This window comes from Argiope bruennichi, chromosome 3, assembly GCF_947563725.1.
Source record: "Argiope bruennichi chromosome 3, qqArgBrue1.1, whole genome shotgun sequence".
Lineage (NCBI taxonomy): Eukaryota > Metazoa > Arthropoda > Arachnida > Araneae > Araneidae > Argiope > Argiope bruennichi.
The window spans coordinates 50,006,024-50,025,602 of NC_079153.1; the positions used below are offsets into that span (position 1 = coordinate 50,006,024).

Below are 19,579 nucleotides of genomic sequence, written 5' to 3' on the forward strand. Positions count from 1 at the left end.
TGACATACGCATTTTATTTACAGGATGTTTATGAGCATTTTTTTTTTTATTACACTTCAAAATTTGACGAAAATGAGACACAGCATTATCGTAAATGAATTTGTAGCATAGTTTGTAATGGACTTGTACACTTACTGCCTGATGGCGAAGCTTTTCAAACTATTATGCAATAATTTCTCATGGTTTTTCAGTATTTCTCTTATTTGTCTGGAAGGTCGTTGTTCTGTTGAGTCTGTTATCTCTTGACCAAATTTTCTCATCTGCGTTTTGCTGCGATTCAAAATGCAGCTCCGTAAATTCTTCAATAGTTCTGGCTGCTTTCTTCCTATAGCTCATCGATGTTCGTTCTTTCCACCTCTAGTCCCATAATTTTGGCAAGAGACATAGTCTCACCGATAAAGATCCATCGGCGTTCAAATCTCATAGAGTCGTATTTGGAAACACTACCTGGCCAAAACTTCTTTTATGTAGATATAAGGTTTCTCTTCAAGCAAGTACTCAATACAAACTGATATAAGTCGATCCAGCATGTAAAGTCACGGTTTCTCCTTACCACTTGTTTTGCAAAATATCGCTTGTTAATAAATTCAGTTTTTACAATTAATTTTATTCGTCATAAGAATTAATCGTTTTGAGAGGTACGCGGTAAGCAAAGTTTGACTTACTTGCATTTCTTGTAAAATCATATGTTTCAAAAGAAGAAACTATTTTGTTCTGGAAGGAGTAATGAAAATTGTTAGGGAAATACAAAATTGAATTATGTTTTATCAATTATAAACTTACGCAATAAAAATAAACGTGTCAACAGCTTCCGATCCATTTACGATCATTTGAGCTGCGGGTTCTGTAGCGGTTTCTGGTATACGGAATAAGGATCCTAAAATGAAATGGGATTCAGAAAAGGCACAATTTAAAGATTTTAAAATGTAAATTTCATTTGCTTCTTTTTCTTAAAATCTGTCATAAAAAAAGATTGTTTGAAAGTTATAATTCATATTAATTAAAAAAAATACTTTTTTAAATGTTTGTTTATCCGAGTCAATCAGTTGCATTTATGTTTACCCAGTTTGAAACCCATGTAATACCCAAACTTGAATCTTTGAAAAAATAAATGAGTATTTTGCAATTTAATTAATTTCATGCAGTAAAGATGACAACAACTGTTTTTATTTTCATTCGCTATATCTTTTGGTTTTCAAACAGAAAAAAAAGAGCAAACGTTTAAATTTTACAAAACATTATAATAAAAAAAAAGCGCTACATATTTAATTCCATTTAAATTTAATTTGATTGAATATTTATCTTTTATTAAATTAAAATCGCAATTTCCTTTCTTGTGAAACTAATGATGGAAATAACTGAAAAAGAAAAAAGAACCATCAAACGTAATAAATCTGAAAGATAATTATATTTATTAAGTCTGCTAAGTATGCAATTTCAATGACAAATTATATTGAGAATGACTCATTTCATAAACTAGGCTTTCATTATCTTTTTACCTATATAAAAAGACATTGCAGTCAAATCACAAGACATCGCTATTGCAAAACAAACGTAATCATGTGCAGACACTATGCAAAATATGGCATCTAGTGTTTAATTTCATTCACTGTTGTGATTTTATGCTCTGTTTTTATAGCAAGATATGTTATGTGTTAAAAAATATTATAATTGAAAAGTTGGTGGACTTTATATGAGGATGAATTCTCAACATTGTTCCGGGACACGATTTACAACACGATTATTTATGTGGGAACTGACGAATCCAATTTTGTAATTCTTAGCGATCAAATTGTGGATTAATAGATCAGGTAGAAATGTAAACATTTCTAAGTAAATCTATACATACACCTTTCTCCTGTATACCAGGGGGCTAATTAGCACCCAATTTTAAATCCGTAGAATTAACAATACAAACATTCATTTAACAATCGACCAACATAAGGATAATGTAACTCAGATAAACACAATTATCATTGTATGTCGTCATTTATTCAATTTTTGTTAATTAAAAATTACAACATAATAAATGTCTGAAAATTGAAACAATATAACATTAAAAATATTTTCTATAACATTTTGCGAAATATTTGTATTTCATTTATCTTGAGTTTGTTCTCTTTGAAAGCAATTCACAAGAAATCATACGACAAAAATAACTCCACATGACTGAAGCGAACTATCCATTCAATGCTTTGCCATGTGGCTGCATTATTTCTTCTGCAAAAATAGTTAGTGAATTCAAAGATTAATTTGATCTATTGTGCTTGACGAGTTTCTTTTAGTTATGAATTGGTTCTATTTCCTTCCATTTATTGTTAACTTATACCACTCCCATTGGGGAAATCTCATAAATGAGGATGAGAAACTTCTGGTAAAGTGGTTAGTTCTCGTCACCCTGGTGTGTGCAGAAATGGTGGGGGTCAGCTACTTTTTATCGATGATAGGATGTCCTTCCCACGGGAAGGGGTGTTCCGTAGCTGATGAGGGCCCTTAGGACTCAACCATAGTTCTGGCCAGTGTTAGTTTCGCTGCGGGCCGGTCAATCAAATTTATCCGTATGGATTAATGGCGGGTCAGAGAAGCCGCTAAAGATTAATTTTCATCAAAATCAGAAACTGTATGTCAGTATTTCTCGAATAGAATTCTAAATGAATTGATTCGCACCGTTTCTTCCGTTAATGAATAGAGAGAGGCAGACGAATTGTTACTTACGATAGTTCGAAACATGAAATCCGGGAAATAGATACGCATGCCCATAGACTACCCAAGTTATGGTTAGAAATCGAAGTCCATGAATGCAACTAAATTGATCCGTCGAGGTTTTGGTGTTGAAGAGACGCTTGAAATTGCCGATTGCGGAGAAACACAAAAGGAACCGGTCAATTTCTAAAAAAAAAAGTTTAAAAAAAAATATGCTACAATGAAATTTTTGCTTGTGATTGATGCACTTGAATATTCAATGATGGTCATCAAAATATGCTGCCTTAGATTTTGTCATAGTTATAGCCAAGGATGATCACAGCGGCAAAAATGACGATGAAATGTGATATAATATTCCTATTGCAAGATCGATAAAAATGTACAATGTTTACTGGTCTAATTTAAATTTATATTGCCATATGCATAAAAATATATGTAGTGATTTTCCATTGACCTCTGTTATTTAAATAAATAAATTGCATAACTTACTTCTACATTAAAGTACATCATTTGAATACCAAATAAATGAAATTATTATTTTTTTTATAAAAACTGATTTTTTTCTGAGATAAAATGAGATTTATAGTCCACGATTTAATAAGATTAGAAAAGAATTATTTTAATTCAGAAATATTACACTTGTTTTTATTGATAGCAATTTCTGCAAAACAATGAACTATTAGAGACAAGATAACGAAGTAATGAGATTTTAGTGAGAAATAATACGATTGTTTTCATGTAAAAAAACAGTTAAATGGAAGAATAAAATAATGATACTTGAATAATCATAAAATTCTATTGTAGATGAATGTTTGATTAATCAAATAAATTTGCTTACGGAAAAATTTATTCACCTGATGATCATGTAATTGCCAATTGTGATTATAATGATTTAGTGATTTTATTGATTTCAGTGATCATTGTCTAAAAACCTTAATGATTTTATTTACCTTCGGCATATCCATTGTAATAAATGGAATACATTTGGAACAAATTTGAATTTATAAATTAAACTTAGACCGCCGCAGAAAACCAATGTTATTATTATCTATCATCAATTAGATATTAAGAAGACAATTTAAGCTAGAAAGTGTAAATATTAACGAATTAAAACTTTTTTTTTATTTCAATTTCATTAAAGAAAATGGCTATATTAGGAAAGATGAACTTGTCTAATGATGAAATACTTACAAATCGATCTCTAAATTAGTCAACAATTATAATACTATTCTAAACGTTCAGATATATAATGTTACGATGTATTATTCAAAGAATAATTGCAACTATGGTACTATTTATACTAGGTAAAGGTGAAGAATTGTAAAATGGATCTGGTTTTAAGAATCTTATTCTAGATTGAGTTTTACAAACTTTCTGCAACGTGTTTTGTTTTATGTTTGTAATTATGAAATTTTGTTATCGATTTTACATTCACTTCCTGATGTGCTAGAAATCGGAATTTTTGTAGGGTTGTATGTTCTGGATGACCCTAAAATATTTTAAAATATGCAGAATTTCATAATCTTTTAATCAATTTTAATTCTTTGCTAGCATATCATCTTTAATTGAGTTTGAATAGTTTTAAATTTTATAATATTGAAATATTTTTATAGGCTAAGAAAAACAAAACAAAGATTTTTAAAAAAATGCTTATTTTTACGGTAATTTACATATACCAAAAGATGACTTATTTTATCGAAATTTAAAAATTAAAACAAAATCCTAAAAGCACGAAGTGCTGAAAATAATAGTATAAAGCCACAGAAATTCTTATGAAATTTTATATAGTCATAAAAAATCATTCCAAAATATTTATTAATATTTAAAGCTTTTACTTTATCATATACGAAATATACACAAAGAAAGTATTGTAATCATGAAAAAAACTGAATTGAGATTTTGTTTAATCTCCTTGAGTTTAAAAGACATTTGAAATTATGTTTATCTCTGAATCTGATAGTTAGAAAAAGCTTTGAGCTAGATACATGAAATTAGGTATGTGGTCTTTACACCAAATTTAATTTCGAATTTTGAAAATGATGCCTATACGTAGATAAGTACAATATTTACAAAATGTAAAGAGATGGAAGGTTAAAAATTTTAATCAATTTTAGCATCTAAAATGTAAATTCATATCAAAGGTTGAAAAAGAAATACATGATTTTAATTGTAGTTTTGTATCAAATTTTGGTTCCATTTGGTTTGAAAAGAAATGTCTAAAATGCATATTTAGTTTTCTTCTTTATATTGCTAAGCAAAGAACATCTATATGCAAGACTGGAAGTAAAAGCACTCTAATATTTATGACTTTGTCTAAAGACCTGAATTCTAATTATGAGAAGCAGGGAGATAACACTTTTTTTTTAGGGAGTATACGAGAAAGTTTCAAACACACGCGACAGTTTATATATGTGAATAATATTTTAATTTGTTTTTATTCTATTGGTAAAAGAATTATTTGCTTTATAGATCTAAAAATAGGAATTTGGAAACAAAATCACTACATTTTTTTAATCTTTTGAGTAAAGGCAATATATTTTTGAAAATGGAAAAAAGTTTTAAATAAATTATATTCACATGTGAGTGTTCTAGAATATTTTGATGAGTTTAGTGTGTAAAATGAAAACTTTAAAAATAATTTTATTAAAAAAGATTCCTTTGTCTATAAGAGTTTTGCTGGACTGGAGATAAAAACAAGATTTCAAGCTATTGGTAATGATAATTAACTATTTGTCTGTTATGAATTTTCCCTATGGTTTTTTAAAAAATGTCGCTAATAATTATACTGTAAAATTCTTGATGCCTTGTAGAGTAAAATTTTAATTAATCCCAGTGTTAAAAAGTTTCAATCTCCAATATTAAAACATAAATCATACTTACTGTCTAAATTAGCGCTTTTGGGATCAGTACGCATTTCCAGCCAAGTTCCATCAAAGACAAGTAAGGCCAAGCAACAAATAATTACACTACAACAAAAACCATACATGATAGTATAAATTATTTGTTGCTTTCTTGCAGCTGTGTTTAATATACATAAAAAATAGATAAAAATAGATGTCTTAAAAGGTGTCTAGTGTCTAGAAAAGTTAGAAGGAACTTGGGTGACTAGAGAAGACTCACACAGTATGTTATATCTGTTTTTCTTATGTATTAATACTTACGAGTTATAAATGCTGTTTCAGTATTTAGATAAGAATAAATGTTATACGGTGTGTGCTTTAATCATTTATTTATATTTTTATTTACTAGGGCTCTTACTTTATATTTTTGTCAGGTGCAACAAAATCAAAAGAACGGTACTGTAAAGTGCAAATTTGAATTAAACTGTATTTTATAAGGAAAAGAAAGTTTTGAATTTCAGCTTTATTTAGTTTTTGCATTCGACACAGTATTAGATGCATTATAACTAAATGAATATATGTGTTCATTTTAATTATTTAGAGACCTAAAGAAATACATTTATATTAGACGATTTTTTTTGAAATATTAATTTGAAGTTTTAGACTCTTCTTCTTCCCGGGTTCGAGTCCCTGTTTGGACATGGTTGTTCTTCCGTTGTTCCATCTGTGAGATGTGTGAATGTGCCCTCCTGTAAAAAGGGGTTGTGCAAGCGAATGAGTGATGCGTGAGTAGCAAAGTCGTACTCTTGGACCTAGTTGGCGCTACTATAAAAACAAGAGACGCTCCCCTTACGGTTTAAATCGCTGTCTCCGATAAGCGGGCTTGTCCGTGGCAAGTGCCATACGAAACAGCAACAACAACAACAACAACAACAACAACAGACTCTTCTTCTTCCCACCACATCTTGATTATCAGTAAAGATAAATGTTAGCAACTTTTGAACAGAAAAAACAAAATATAGTTTTAAATGTTAGAAATATTAGTTTTGAAATTTCAACTTATTACTCAAAAATTACCACAAAACGTTATTCATTTTTTTCTATTCATTTTTCTTTTTCACTGAAGCACTGACAGTTATCTTTTAAAAATTCGTATCACATGTGTATTGAACTTATTTTCTTAAGAAAAATACGTACATAGCAAAAATTTGTATCCAATGCATTGATTTTTCTTCTTTCTTTTCGCAGTATGGTATTTGTGCGTCCATGTCCAGTTTTTGAGTGGCTATAAAATAAAGTTTCAGTTCGATATAAAAAGACAAATATAATATATATATATATATATATATATATATATATATACAGCTACTAAATTTCAAAAACTGAAACATACCGAAAGTTAAAATGTTCTGTAAATCATTTTCAGAGCAGCCTGAGGGAATGCAAATTCCTACTTTCATTGGATAATAATACATTAAATGAGCTCGAGTAGAAAGATATTCCATAACTTCCTGTAAAAAAATCACGGAAAATCAAATTTAACATCGCTGAGTGTTAAAATGCTATTTTTTTGCATCAGATGAATTTTCACGCTTGAATTCCTATTAGTTATCCTTATAATTTTAAAGAACTTATCTCACCATTACCCTAACTTTTTCAAATCTTTAATATTTTTTAAGTTTGAAAATGATATTATTATATATGAAAAGATGCAACGAAAAGGTAATTCAAGAGGTTGAATGATTTTTTCCATATCGTAATCTAGCAGAATAATAAAAAATCAAGTTAAAAATAATAACAATTTTTTTAAATGAACTGATTTGAGCAAATTTCAGAATTTCATGTGTTAACCTGAAGTTTAATATGCAAATAACTTCGTCATGAAGTGTATTACTATGTTTTGTATACATTTTACAATAACATAAAATTCCCTTGAAATGCAAAATTTCCGATCAAACTGCAGCTTTATAAAAATTATCTTGTTAGAATAAGTCTCAATGAACTAGAGGTATGCTGAAAACTCAAATTTTGAAAACCAAAAATTTTCATTTTTTTAAATGCGTCTTATTAACGCAACAAAATACTATTTCGTTTTGTGGAGTTATTTTAAATATAAGAGATTTTCTAGTTTTTAAATGAATATTTCTTGTAATTGCTTAATTCCAAAATATATTTTTCTTTCCTGCAGCAATAAAAAGGAAATCCTTCCTGCCGATCAGATAAAAGTAGATTCCGTTTATAAGGAGATAGACCCCTTCCCGTGCTATTTTTCTTCTAACTTATAAAAGCCAGGTTAAAACGATGAGAGGAAAAGTTAAACAGGGAAAACGCAATTAGTGAGACTTTATCAACAAGGTATCCATCCAGGGGTGGCTCATCGAGTAGATGAATGGAAGTATGTGTGTGAGGAGAGTAACTCCGAAATTTTTATTTGTTGAATTATCACTTCAGTATTCATACATTTTTCTATTTGAAAAACAACAAGGAATTTATATCATATACTAGTCATTTAATATAATTAATAAATGAATTAGTTGTTGCATTAATAAATGCAACAAACTTTATATGTGGATTTAAAATGAAAAAATTCAGGCTTCACAAAGCTGGTTAGTTTTTTCAAATGACTGCAATCTCTTGATAAATATTTTTTACTGCACTGCTAATTTCTAACTCGAAGAGTTGCCACTTTAGCTGTTAGAAATTAGTTAAATGCAGTTAGAGATTTATATTTCAGAACCTAACTTCTAATCAATTGGCACTATTAAAAAAATTTTGATTCAAAAGTTTTTTTTTCAGTTTTCTTCTTATTAAAATGAGGGAAAATACAATTAATTTTAATGACCTTTTTGCCCTTAATCGTAATGCAAATGCGATTAATGATAAAAAATTAAGTTATTGTAATGAAAATTTCTTGTCCCACGATTCCAGCTCCCTTCGATCTGGATAGCCAATTTTCAAATCCAATAAAAGTTCAAATCCAATAAAAATTATCCCTTTTATGTTCTGAAAGTTTCACTATAAGAGATGACTTTCAGAATGTTTCTCGAAGCCTTATTGTAGGAATGCAACAGACAGCATTTTTGTAAGGAATTTACATAAAAGTAATAAATGAATTATTCATTCTGTTTTATACGATTCAGTGGCCAGTGACTGCTTTTAAAAATGCTGAAAATAAAATTCAAGTAATGTAAAGTTGGAAATTATGTAATGGGAAAACAATAATTGATGTAAAATTATGTTAGGATAAATCATTTTAAGTTTTAAGGTGATATTGAACTCTATGCTGATGTTAACATTAAATTTGCGAGAATTAAGTATGTTACAAAATCTAACAGCTTTTAGAAAATTAACTTAATTTCAGACCGTTCCATTGAAAGTCTTCAGTTCCTCGAGTTGATCGTATAACCTGTATCTTTTCGACTTGGGAGGCAACGGAAGTCTCAGCTGAACCATACAGTATTGACCTTGAAACATAACTTCATCTTTCTTTCTTGGATGAAACACGGTGGTTTCCAGGCACTGGTCGTACTCTCCAAACGAAGACAACGTTCCGCTTAGAATTCCATCGAACGTTTTAGCACTTGAATCCACAACTGAAATACAGAAAGGTATAAGAGAATATTTAGAAATGACCTAATTTCCTTGAAAACTTTAAATCACTTAGCTTTTTTAATGATTAAGTTTTCTGTGGAATTCGTTTATTGACAGATTAGAGCTACATACATTAGTTATACATAAGCAATGCAAAATATTCTACAGAATAAAAACAGAATAGCAACATTTTTATTTTCTCGTTTAAGGAATATAAATAAGGCAAAAACATGCAGGCAGTATACAGACATGTGCACACACACACACACACACACACACACACACACACGCACACACACACACACATCAATAAAACATTGATATTTTTTGCAATCCTTTTTTACTTTCTCGTATACGAAGTATGCAAAGAGAAAATCTAATATATAAAAATCTCGTGTCACGGTGTTTGTATTCGTACTCCTCCGAAACGGCTCCACCGATCTTTATGAAATTTTTTATGTGAATTTGGTAGGTATTAGAATAGGTCGTAAAGTATATTTCATAACGCTAGTTAATTAGTGTGTCCCTATTCAGTGTCTTCTCGTCATTCCACGTTCAACGTACACTGATGAGATCAACGCTTGCTTGAAATCATTGCCACTTTGGCGTAATGTTGAAACAGTCCAGCTAAAAATAAACATGCCCGTCCAAATGCTACAAGATCCATCTGCTGACACATTCTGGGACCAATTGTTAGTTATAGGCGATGGAAAAGTTACTGTCTATGAAAATACTGGATGCATAAAATTGCCCACTAAATTTCTGCACTATCATTGATCGCATATTTACCAATGTATGCACACAATACATTAATCATGCGTGGCTGGCAGAAAGAGCCATTTTGGCAGCAAAAAATGTGGACGTCGAAGATTACACTTTAAGATACAGCAGTCGTTGCCAGGCGACTTGGTATCATACAAATCGATTGATACAGTTTGTGATGCTAACGAAGCTTTAAATTATCCAACAGAGTTTTTGAACTCATTGGATTTGCCAGGCATGTCACCACCTTCTACGTCTGAAAGTTGGATCTCCGGTTATTTTACTTCGGAATTTGAAATCACCACGGCTGTGCAATGTCACGCGATTGGTCATTAAAAAATTGATGAAAAACGTTATCGAAGCCTCCACTTTGAATGGCAAATTCCGAGCAGAAAATGTTTTGCTGTCACGAATTCTAGTGATTCTTACAGACGTGCCAATTGAATTCAAACGCGTTCAATTTCTTATTAGATTGGCATTCGCAATAACAATCAATAAGTCGCAAGGCCAAACGATGTCTGTTTGCTGTTTAGATTTGGACAGACCATGTTTTTCACATGCTCTCGCGTGGGCAAACCATCGAGCTTATTTGTGTTGGCTAAAGACGGACTGACAAAAGATATTGTACACTCAATTGCTCTTCGAAATGAATATTGATTTTCATTATTTCCTTTTTATACTTTAGGATAAAAAATATATTACTTTTTTCACTTTTCGTTTAACTTTTAAGAGATCAAACAACATGTATGTTCGTTGCGTTAATGAAATACATTGTATTGAGAAAATGAATAGTTTTTTTTTAATTTTTTTTTTTGTATTGGTGATCATTGTCTACAGCGCTCCATTCCTCTTTATCATAGATACCATCCCTACACACTTACAATACATTCGTTATTTTTTAATTAACAGCAAAAATATTCACTAGAAATAATTTATATGGCAGAACAACGTTTGCCGGGTCAGCTAGTATTGTATAAAAAATTTAAACATGAGATTTTGTCAAATCTCCACATTTTAGATTTTTCTCAAAGAGAAAAACGCAATTTCTTGAATTATGTTTGTTTGTCTGCGAGCCCAATAACCGAAAAACACTTTTATCGAGTTGGATGAAATCTGATATATGACAATATCAAATTTTGAAGGAATTCATTCAGAAGTCTGTCTGTCCGGCTGTCTGATTGCAAGTAAATACGATGATTACAAAAATAAAAAGGCTAGATAGATAAAATTTGGCACGCTTTTCAGCATCTAAAATATAGAAGGGTGTCACATTTTGAGGCAAATTGTCTAAGGGTTGATGGTCTGTCGGCTTGTACTTTCGCATACATGTAAATGCAATAACTCAAAAACACAATGACTTGAATGAATGAATTTTTTTTTTTTTTTGTGATTTTATGATGCATTTCTATTCCTATAATCTAAGTTAAATTATAGTCTCAATCGATAATAAATAAAAGCGTACCCATATATATAATATTTGATTTACCTCTACTTGTGTATTAATCACATGTCAACGTTTAAAGGCCCAGAAAATCGCCAAAAATAGCAAGAATGATTCAATAAACATACTAAATTATTACCAAAGACCTATATTTCATAACTATTTTTCCCCAGTCCCATGAAAAGCATTCATGGCTTTATTCAAGGTCAATATTTTAAGAAGATGGAGGAGGAGTAATAACACCTTTATTTAAAAAGTGCGAGTGTGCGAGAACCTTTTGGGAAGATTATTTTTCTATTCCCGAGCTTCAAGTATTCATAATTTTTATTTTGACCTCCAGATTTTTGATAAAAATTATTTTTTTATGTACTGATAAAAGCGTTTTGAAAAAAAAATTATTTGTACTGTTCGTTTCAGTATCCTGAGACGACCGCTTTTTTACGATTCCATCTTACTAAAGGGTGAGACTCAGAAGGATGTGTTCATTTCCGTAATTTATTTCATCGTTATATGTAAACATCTCCTCGTTTCATCTTTCCTTCTCACCCTTATTTTGTTGAATTAAACTTTTCCTAACGCATGCGCAAAAGCGCGGAGGGTTTTAGAATTCGTTCTCAAACAATATTTATTACCATGTTAAGTTTTAGTTTTCATTTCTTTTGATATTCATTATTGTTTGAAGAAAAGATGTGAAATTCTTAAGCCTATACCGGAAATCGAAATTGCCATATTCAAATCATTACACCAAGTCACCAAACATTAAAGAATGTTTTTATCTTTTTCCAAGTCACCCAGAATTATAGCGTTTTTAATGACATATTCTAAAAAGTCATACTGCATTTCATCCAGAAAAAAAAATTACATCCTATTAATATTCTAGACTTTTAAGAATAATTAAATGTATTCTTTATATATAATCAATATATTTAATATTCTATAATGTATAAAAACATATAAATATATTTTTTATTATATTTGAATAGTAAATAGTTTACCTCGAGTGAATGATAATATAATAACAAAAATGTTCTTTTTAGCTACTCTTACTTTGATTTTCTTCATCAAAATGATGGATGTCAAAACATAACCGTAAAAGTGAGATATTTTAATAAGAATATTTTAAGAAAAGTAAGCAACAGGAAATATTCGAAGTTGAGTAAACTATTTAAATAAATTTGATTGTTTCCCCTTTCTAATATAATTTTATTCGTATTCAATTGTTGTGTAACAATTATCACAATTACATTTTATATTTAAATCGCCACAAGTACATTTTATATATTTACATTTATTCATTTCATAATTATTATACATAAATATATAACACATTTATAATTATTATTACATATAATTATCATATATCTATAAATGTATAATTACATTTTTTACATCACAAGTTATATTTTAACAAACATTGTAGTATTTATATTCAGCAATGAAGGCAAAAATGTGTGCTAAAAATGTAATTTCAGTAATAATCGAAGTACATAGATATTTACTTTTTTTCAAATCTTGATGCAATGATAATAACAATAAGCTGATTTTAAAGAAAGTTAAGAAGTAATTTATTCAATATCAAATTGTTGCTAAATATCAAACATGAGATGAATTGAAATGCATATGAAAATAATCGAATCTTAGGAGAGAGTGGGGAAATTCTGCTTACATAAGGTTATTTTATAATAGTAAATTCTGACCTCGAAATTTATAATAGAAAATTCTGCTCACATAAGGTTATTTTATAGTAGTAAATTTTGTAATGAATTTTCACAGAGTTGTTTTTAATATCTATTAAGTGCAAAGAGAATGCAGTTCTTTTTTTTATTCTAGCAATTTTTTTTTCTTTTAAAGATAATAAATTTTCTAAAATGTACGTGGGAGCCGTATTAATCACGTAAGGCAGGCAATTCCGAGTACCGACTGGGGAATTCCGAGCATGTGGCTTAGAAATGAAATTTTAAGAATTTCGAGTAAAAACATTTCTTTTTATGAAATATATAAATATAAATACAAATAATCCAGTTTTGATGCAAACTTCAAATACAGAGTGATTATAATTAAAGTTCCACTTTGAAATGGTCATAAAAGGAAAACTACTGGACCAAATGTTATCAAACCCGATAAAGTTTAAAGGAGATCATGAGAATTTCTTTTCCGTCAAAAAAATAAGTAAATAAATAAATAAAAACTCATCACCAAGGGGAAAAATGACGCTGACGCTGTATGCAAAGACGAGATACACCGACACCTGCGTAGCATTCCTCCTGATATGCTAAGAGCTATTTTTAAGAATGTAGTTATGCGATTTAACTTGGTTTCAGAAAATGGTGGACGCCACATTGAATATGCTTTGTAACACGTTTCAGAATGGATTAAGCGCATTTTAAACCGGTGTTTTCATGTCCTATTTTGTTTAACAATATTGAAAGCATCCCCATCCCCCCCCCCCAAGGAGAATTTTTTTTAACCTTTTTTTTTCTGGCGGAAAAGAGATTCCCATGACCTTCTTTAAACTATTACCAAGCTTGATAACATTTGGTCGAATAGTTCCACTTTTATGACCATTTCAAAGTGGAACTTTAATTATAACCATCATGTGTTTTACTAAAATAAAGAAGAAATTATTAAAATAACGAATATTATCATACAAAATTAAAGCAGCAAGGGTAAAAATCACATAACTTTCGACTCCAGGCAATCTGTGATTTTCACTAGATCTAGTTCAGTAATTAAACTCATTACTATTTTGCTATTTTCAAAGTTTCAATTACTGCAGTAATGAAAGCATAAACTACGGTGGCTTTATTTACAAGCTGCAAGATAGTAAGCAGTGTAAATGGTTTGTCCCCTTTTATTCCAATACTTTTGCACCGTTGTTAATTGATTTCTTTGTAGATTCGTTTTTCGATTCATTTGCACTTTTCAAAAGTTAATTATAAATTTTAAACAAAGTTTTGGACTTTCTCCACATTAAACTCATCGCTGTGGTTTTAGTAGCCTATTAGCTTATTTTAATGATATAGGAAAATCCTTTTAAGAAATAACGTCAACCAATCCAAACCGGCTATTGGTGTCTAATTATTGAAATCAGTATGAGTTCAATAGGTACAGCAAAATTGTAAACCAATCTATGAATGCCCACAAAGCAGTAGTCTGACTAGCTTCAGAATGCGTTCAGAGAGTTCTTGTTTTTGGTAAAATGAGAAAAATGGTTTCATTCTAAAAAGATTTCCTGAAATATTAAATTGTAAGAATTTGTCTCGTGTAAGGAGGTTTCAGAGATTTCATAAGTTTTTCCTCTTTCTTTCATTCCAGCCATTCCTGTAAAATAATTTTAGCAGCAACTTTTAATTTAGCTTCGTTCCAAAATTCCTTATGAGTACTTCGAATATAAATTCGAAACATCTTTAAAATAGACTAGGTACCCATTAGGTAAAAGATTTTTAGTTCGGAGTAATACAGCATATTTATTTTGATATGGGCACCAATTGTCATATTGCGCCACTCAGGATTTATTCATTCAACATTTGGCAGCTAACGTTGGGTCTTATAATATTTACAGACAGAAGTTGTTCCCATCGCTTAGAAAAAGGAATTTAACTTAAAAAATGGAGGTAGAGATTTTAAGGAAAACGTCGATTTCTTTCAATATCTGAAAATACTCAAATATAAACGATAAACTAGAAGATGAAGAAACTTATTCTAACACATATCCCTTTCATAATTGATGCAGATGATCCACGACTATTTTTTGCCCTTTTTATTACCAAATTACCCAAATTACGGCGTATTGGTCAAAATTGAGCAATACGCGGAATTATCCTGCCCTTAATTTAAGAGATGACAATAAAGTCCAATTAAAACTGAAAATAATAGCTTTGCTTAAACAATATGATTATGTTTAGTAAAAACTCAGTTTTAATCTTCTAGATATAAACTAGATTTCTCTTGGAAAAGTGATCGAATATTTATCCCAGTAAATTTCTTTAACATTAATCAAAAAAAAATTTCCATAAATAACTGTGGTCTTGAATGTACAGGTAAAAGTCAAACTTAATTGCATGAATTGCAATTCAACTTTCTTTCATAATTATAGCGTTTTCTTTCTTTATGAAATTTTTATGTTATTCTTTAATCTACAATTCTTCGTATTTTCTTTTATACCATCCTTGAAAAAAGTGATTCACTCTCAGTCATTGATTGGTATTTTGTTTTCTGTAATTTCAAAGCAAGAACTTCTTACCAAAAAAGGCAAGCCACGTTCTCTTATAAAATAAGTTTAAAAATCATTTTTTTTGGTATTGCTAAATGCTGAAGAGTTTTCCAAAAGAAGTTTTGAGCTTTTTTTTTATCATATGAGAACCACTACAAAAAAATATCAAATTAAACTGTTAATCGAACCCTTAGATCAAATTGCATCAGAAGTTAAAAAGTTCTCTCTTTTATCACGATATCGTAGTGCACCTTGTAGTAACACAGGAAACTCCAGTTTCAAAATCCATGCATAAAACTTTATTCCTAAATTTTACGAAGGATAATCATATTATTAAATTATAAAATATATAAAATAGATAAATAAGATTTAGTTGATATTATGGTAATCCTAAATTGCGTAATGCATGACTTTTTTTTACAAAAAATACATGCGCTTTAAATAATTGCATATAATTTAGAGAAATTATTAAAAAAAATTAATTTATTTTTTCTTGTGAAATTTGAAAAAAAAAAACACATTTAAAATGTGCCAATTGGCTGCTTCATGAATTAAACAACATACCAGTGACACAAATCACGTTATAAAAGTTATACATCAAAAATAAATGTATCTTTTTATCAATATAATTTTTACAATGAAAATAAAATATTTTGACGACATTTTCAGTGGTAGAAACAACTAACTTTGTATTTTCTTAAATTTCCAGTTTAATTCTAGTTCCGTTTTTGCCATATATCGGTGTTTTCAAAACGCATTTAAAAAAGGATTTACGAACACTTATTGCTGCCCTTTGAAATAGTCACGTGAAGCTTATAAATGAAAACGTGTAGCCAAATGGCTACACTATGCATTGTTGGATTAAAAATTAACTAATAGAATTCAAATATTAATTGCAATTCATGACTATTTTTTCTGTATATAACTTTATTGTATAAAGTTTATATATTAAAATGATTAATTACTTTATATTTATAAGAAAAGTAATATCTATAATTTAAAAAAGGAGATTAATAGACAGAACTTACAACTAAAAGCCCATTTCTTGAGACTGCGTAAACCAGACACAAGCTGAAGACTTTGTTTTACACAACTGGAAGAAAGATTCACTTGACTAGATGACTTCACGATCATAGGCATCAAATATTTTATCACTGACTGTGTAGTTTCTTTGACAGTTTTATCTAATTTTATCCATGATTCTAAAACCTCTGAATTTTTTTCAGTTATGTTTAGATTTGCATTTATTGTCGGCGAAAATGCTAGAAGAACTATAAAGCTGATCAGAAACATGCTGGGAGCTCTAAACAACTTTCACGAACAGTAATTCAAAATGAACGGTTTTTGTCCCTTACCTTTATAATTTGCAAGTACGACCTTTCTTTGTTCGGTTTTCCTTTTCTCTTTTGTTGTCTAATAATTTTTATGAGAAAAATCCTTGATTGATTGATTTTTTCCTTGCAAAAATAATTTTATGGTAATTGTTATGAAATCGTACTTCGTCACGAATTTAAAATCTTATTATAGGGATTTAGAAATGTATGCGAAGCCTAATTGATCGTAATCTGTTGAAAAGAATAGAAAAGTTTATCCAATGAGAAATTTTGATTGTAGATAAGAGTTTTGTGAAACCTCTAAACGAAAACAAAGATGAGTCTGTAGTGCAAAGTTATGTACATTATTCGATTCAGATAAATTTTCTGTAATCCTTTTATTCTGCAATTACAGAATTATTTTTAAACGTTAAAAATAATTTTAAAAAAAATCTGCGTCAAATAGGTAGACTTATTTGGTGTAGACTTATTTCTTTCAGTTCTATTTAATGAATTCTCACAGAGTATCGATTGTTGTACGTCTGTTATTTCCTTATTAAATCTGAATAAATCGTTGGTGTCAAATTTGCATTTATGGATGATATTTAGTTGTTTAATTTTTTATTAGGGACTTTCCTTACTGAGATGTTACCACCAGACAATATGAGATATTAACATACCGAAATCTTCATAAAATATTTGCCTGCAATTAAAGAGATAGCACTACTACTTAATTAATGCTCGCGTATCGAATTTCAAGTACACTGTACAGTCCATGAAAAAGCATCTATATATTTGTTATTACACGTATTGTATAAAAATTAAATTCAATAGGAAAATTCACTTTAAAAATATCTAAATTGCAATCATATATGGGACCATCTGCATATTTATGTTAGCTTCAAATTTTCAAATTACAATATTTAATTTTTCGTCTTTTAACTGACTCTCCACATATGACATTCAGGAAAATCTGTTCAAAATAACTGGAGACATTTGAGAAATAAAAATCTTATGGCCATTTCAATAGCAACGTAGCAGTTAGATCACTCTATGAATAATTTCTTTTATAGAAGTTTTCTTTTCCGCCTTTAATATGCTAAATTTGATCGTTAAAAATTCTTTCTATGTTTACTGTCATTAGCAATACAGCAAAACAAAATAAGAATTAGGAAGCCATGTTTTATTTATACATTTAATTGCAAATAAATAGATAAATACTATTATCTTGGATTTAAGGTTCTAGGGTTGAAATAATAAAAATATCCTGTAAAAGTTTAGCAATTAATTTTAATAACACAAGCTTAATAATTTGTGGAGCATATGTGAAAAATAAAAAGAAAGGCTTATTTTCTACTATTTATTTTTTAAAATTTCTATATAATATAATTGTTTGTTGCATTATGCTGTTGATTTGAATGCACAAATTTTCACCAAAGGATACTTTAATTCATTGAAAGATTTTTATCTCTTTTGATCAAAGAGTTTATTAAATAAAAAAAAATAAATTATCGAAAAGTTTATAGGTTCTTGTTTCATTTTTTGGAAAGGTATTTTGTGGAAGTTTAGTGATACTGTATTATCAACATACCAAGTGTTGATTCTGTATTTTATTCAGCCAAGGCTTATTTATTCATACATTTGATTCTATATCAATTTTTACTTCATAGAGAATTTTTCTTCAGTACTTTTTTCATTAACTATTTTTATAATTATAACGAACACCTATTTTCCCCACAGAAAACTTCATTTGAAATGTAATCGGAGTAGAATATGTTTTATATGTATCAACTTTTCCATCACCATAGTAATTATATTAAACAAACAAAAAAATCTTAAAATTTTTTTTTAAGCATGCTTTGTTTTCCATCCCATTTTAATGATATTTTTTTAATCCCTGTAAGAGAATCTTTTTGTAAGATTGAGATGACTCTTCTTTCGAAAAAATAAAATGAGAAAAACTTGCTGCTCTGAATGAGTTTGGTTATTGCTCCATACCTTAAAAACTATTTGGTAAAAAACACAATGAAATTTGGAAAAGTATGTTTTTGCACTTTCGACTACCATCAAAATTTGTGTTTGCATTAAAACATTTTCACGCTTAAATTTAAAATTTATTTAAAAGCAGAAAATGTGCTTTCATATTCTTAAAAAGCCATAATATCTATCTTTTTTATTAAATATTTTAATGCATAATAATAATTATTGACTAAGCTATAATATATCTTGAAATATATTGGAAAAACGGGAATTCTCGTTTAACATTACAAATTTAAATTTTCTATTATTTATAACTTATCCTTTTACTCAAAATCACAAAATGCTCCATGTATTCCAGCTATCTTAATCTTTAATAAAATCCTGTGACAGTATTACGATCGGGAAAACTTTGTAATAAAAACTATTAATATTCGAATATTTCTGTTCCGTGAATCCAACACAGTGGATTTCAACTGGTGATCAGCATTAAGATCCAGCAGCATATATTCTGAAGAATATAACAGTTAAATGCACTATGAAAGTTACCTAAAATGCACTTTTTAGCACCCTAATTTTCAAACATTTTTAAATGGGGATCCTACCCTTCTTTGTCTCAGGATATTATATACCTCCGGAAAGTGTGCCCCTCTTAATAGGGGTTGGGGATGGTCTGTACACATTTCGATTTCTGGCTTGATGGTCAACAGATTTCTACGGGAATGAAATAAATAATTAT

General features: G+C 29.1%; 1 protein-coding gene across 1 annotated transcript in view; it reads right to left on the bottom strand.

Annotated features, from left to right (window-relative positions):
- LOC129962682 (nose resistant to fluoxetine protein 6-like) overlaps positions 1–16,878 on the bottom strand; it is a 36,773-nt gene extending 19,895 nt beyond the window's left edge. The window contains exons 1-7 of the mRNA XM_056076590.1: positions 16,579–16,878; positions 8,907–9,136; positions 6,937–7,054; positions 6,741–6,828; positions 5,584–5,669; positions 2,716–2,889; positions 784–877 (exon numbers count right to left, since the gene is read on the bottom strand). Coding sequence (XP_055932565.1) covers positions 784–877; positions 2,716–2,889; positions 5,584–5,669; positions 6,741–6,828; positions 6,937–7,054; positions 8,907–9,136; positions 16,579–16,843 — 1,055 coding nt within the window. The 5' untranslated portion in view covers positions 16,844–16,878. The remainder of the gene's footprint in view (positions 1–783; positions 878–2,715; positions 2,890–5,583; positions 5,670–6,740; positions 6,829–6,936; positions 7,055–8,906; positions 9,137–16,578) is intronic.
- Between the last annotated feature and the right edge of the window lie 2,701 nt (positions 16,879–19,579).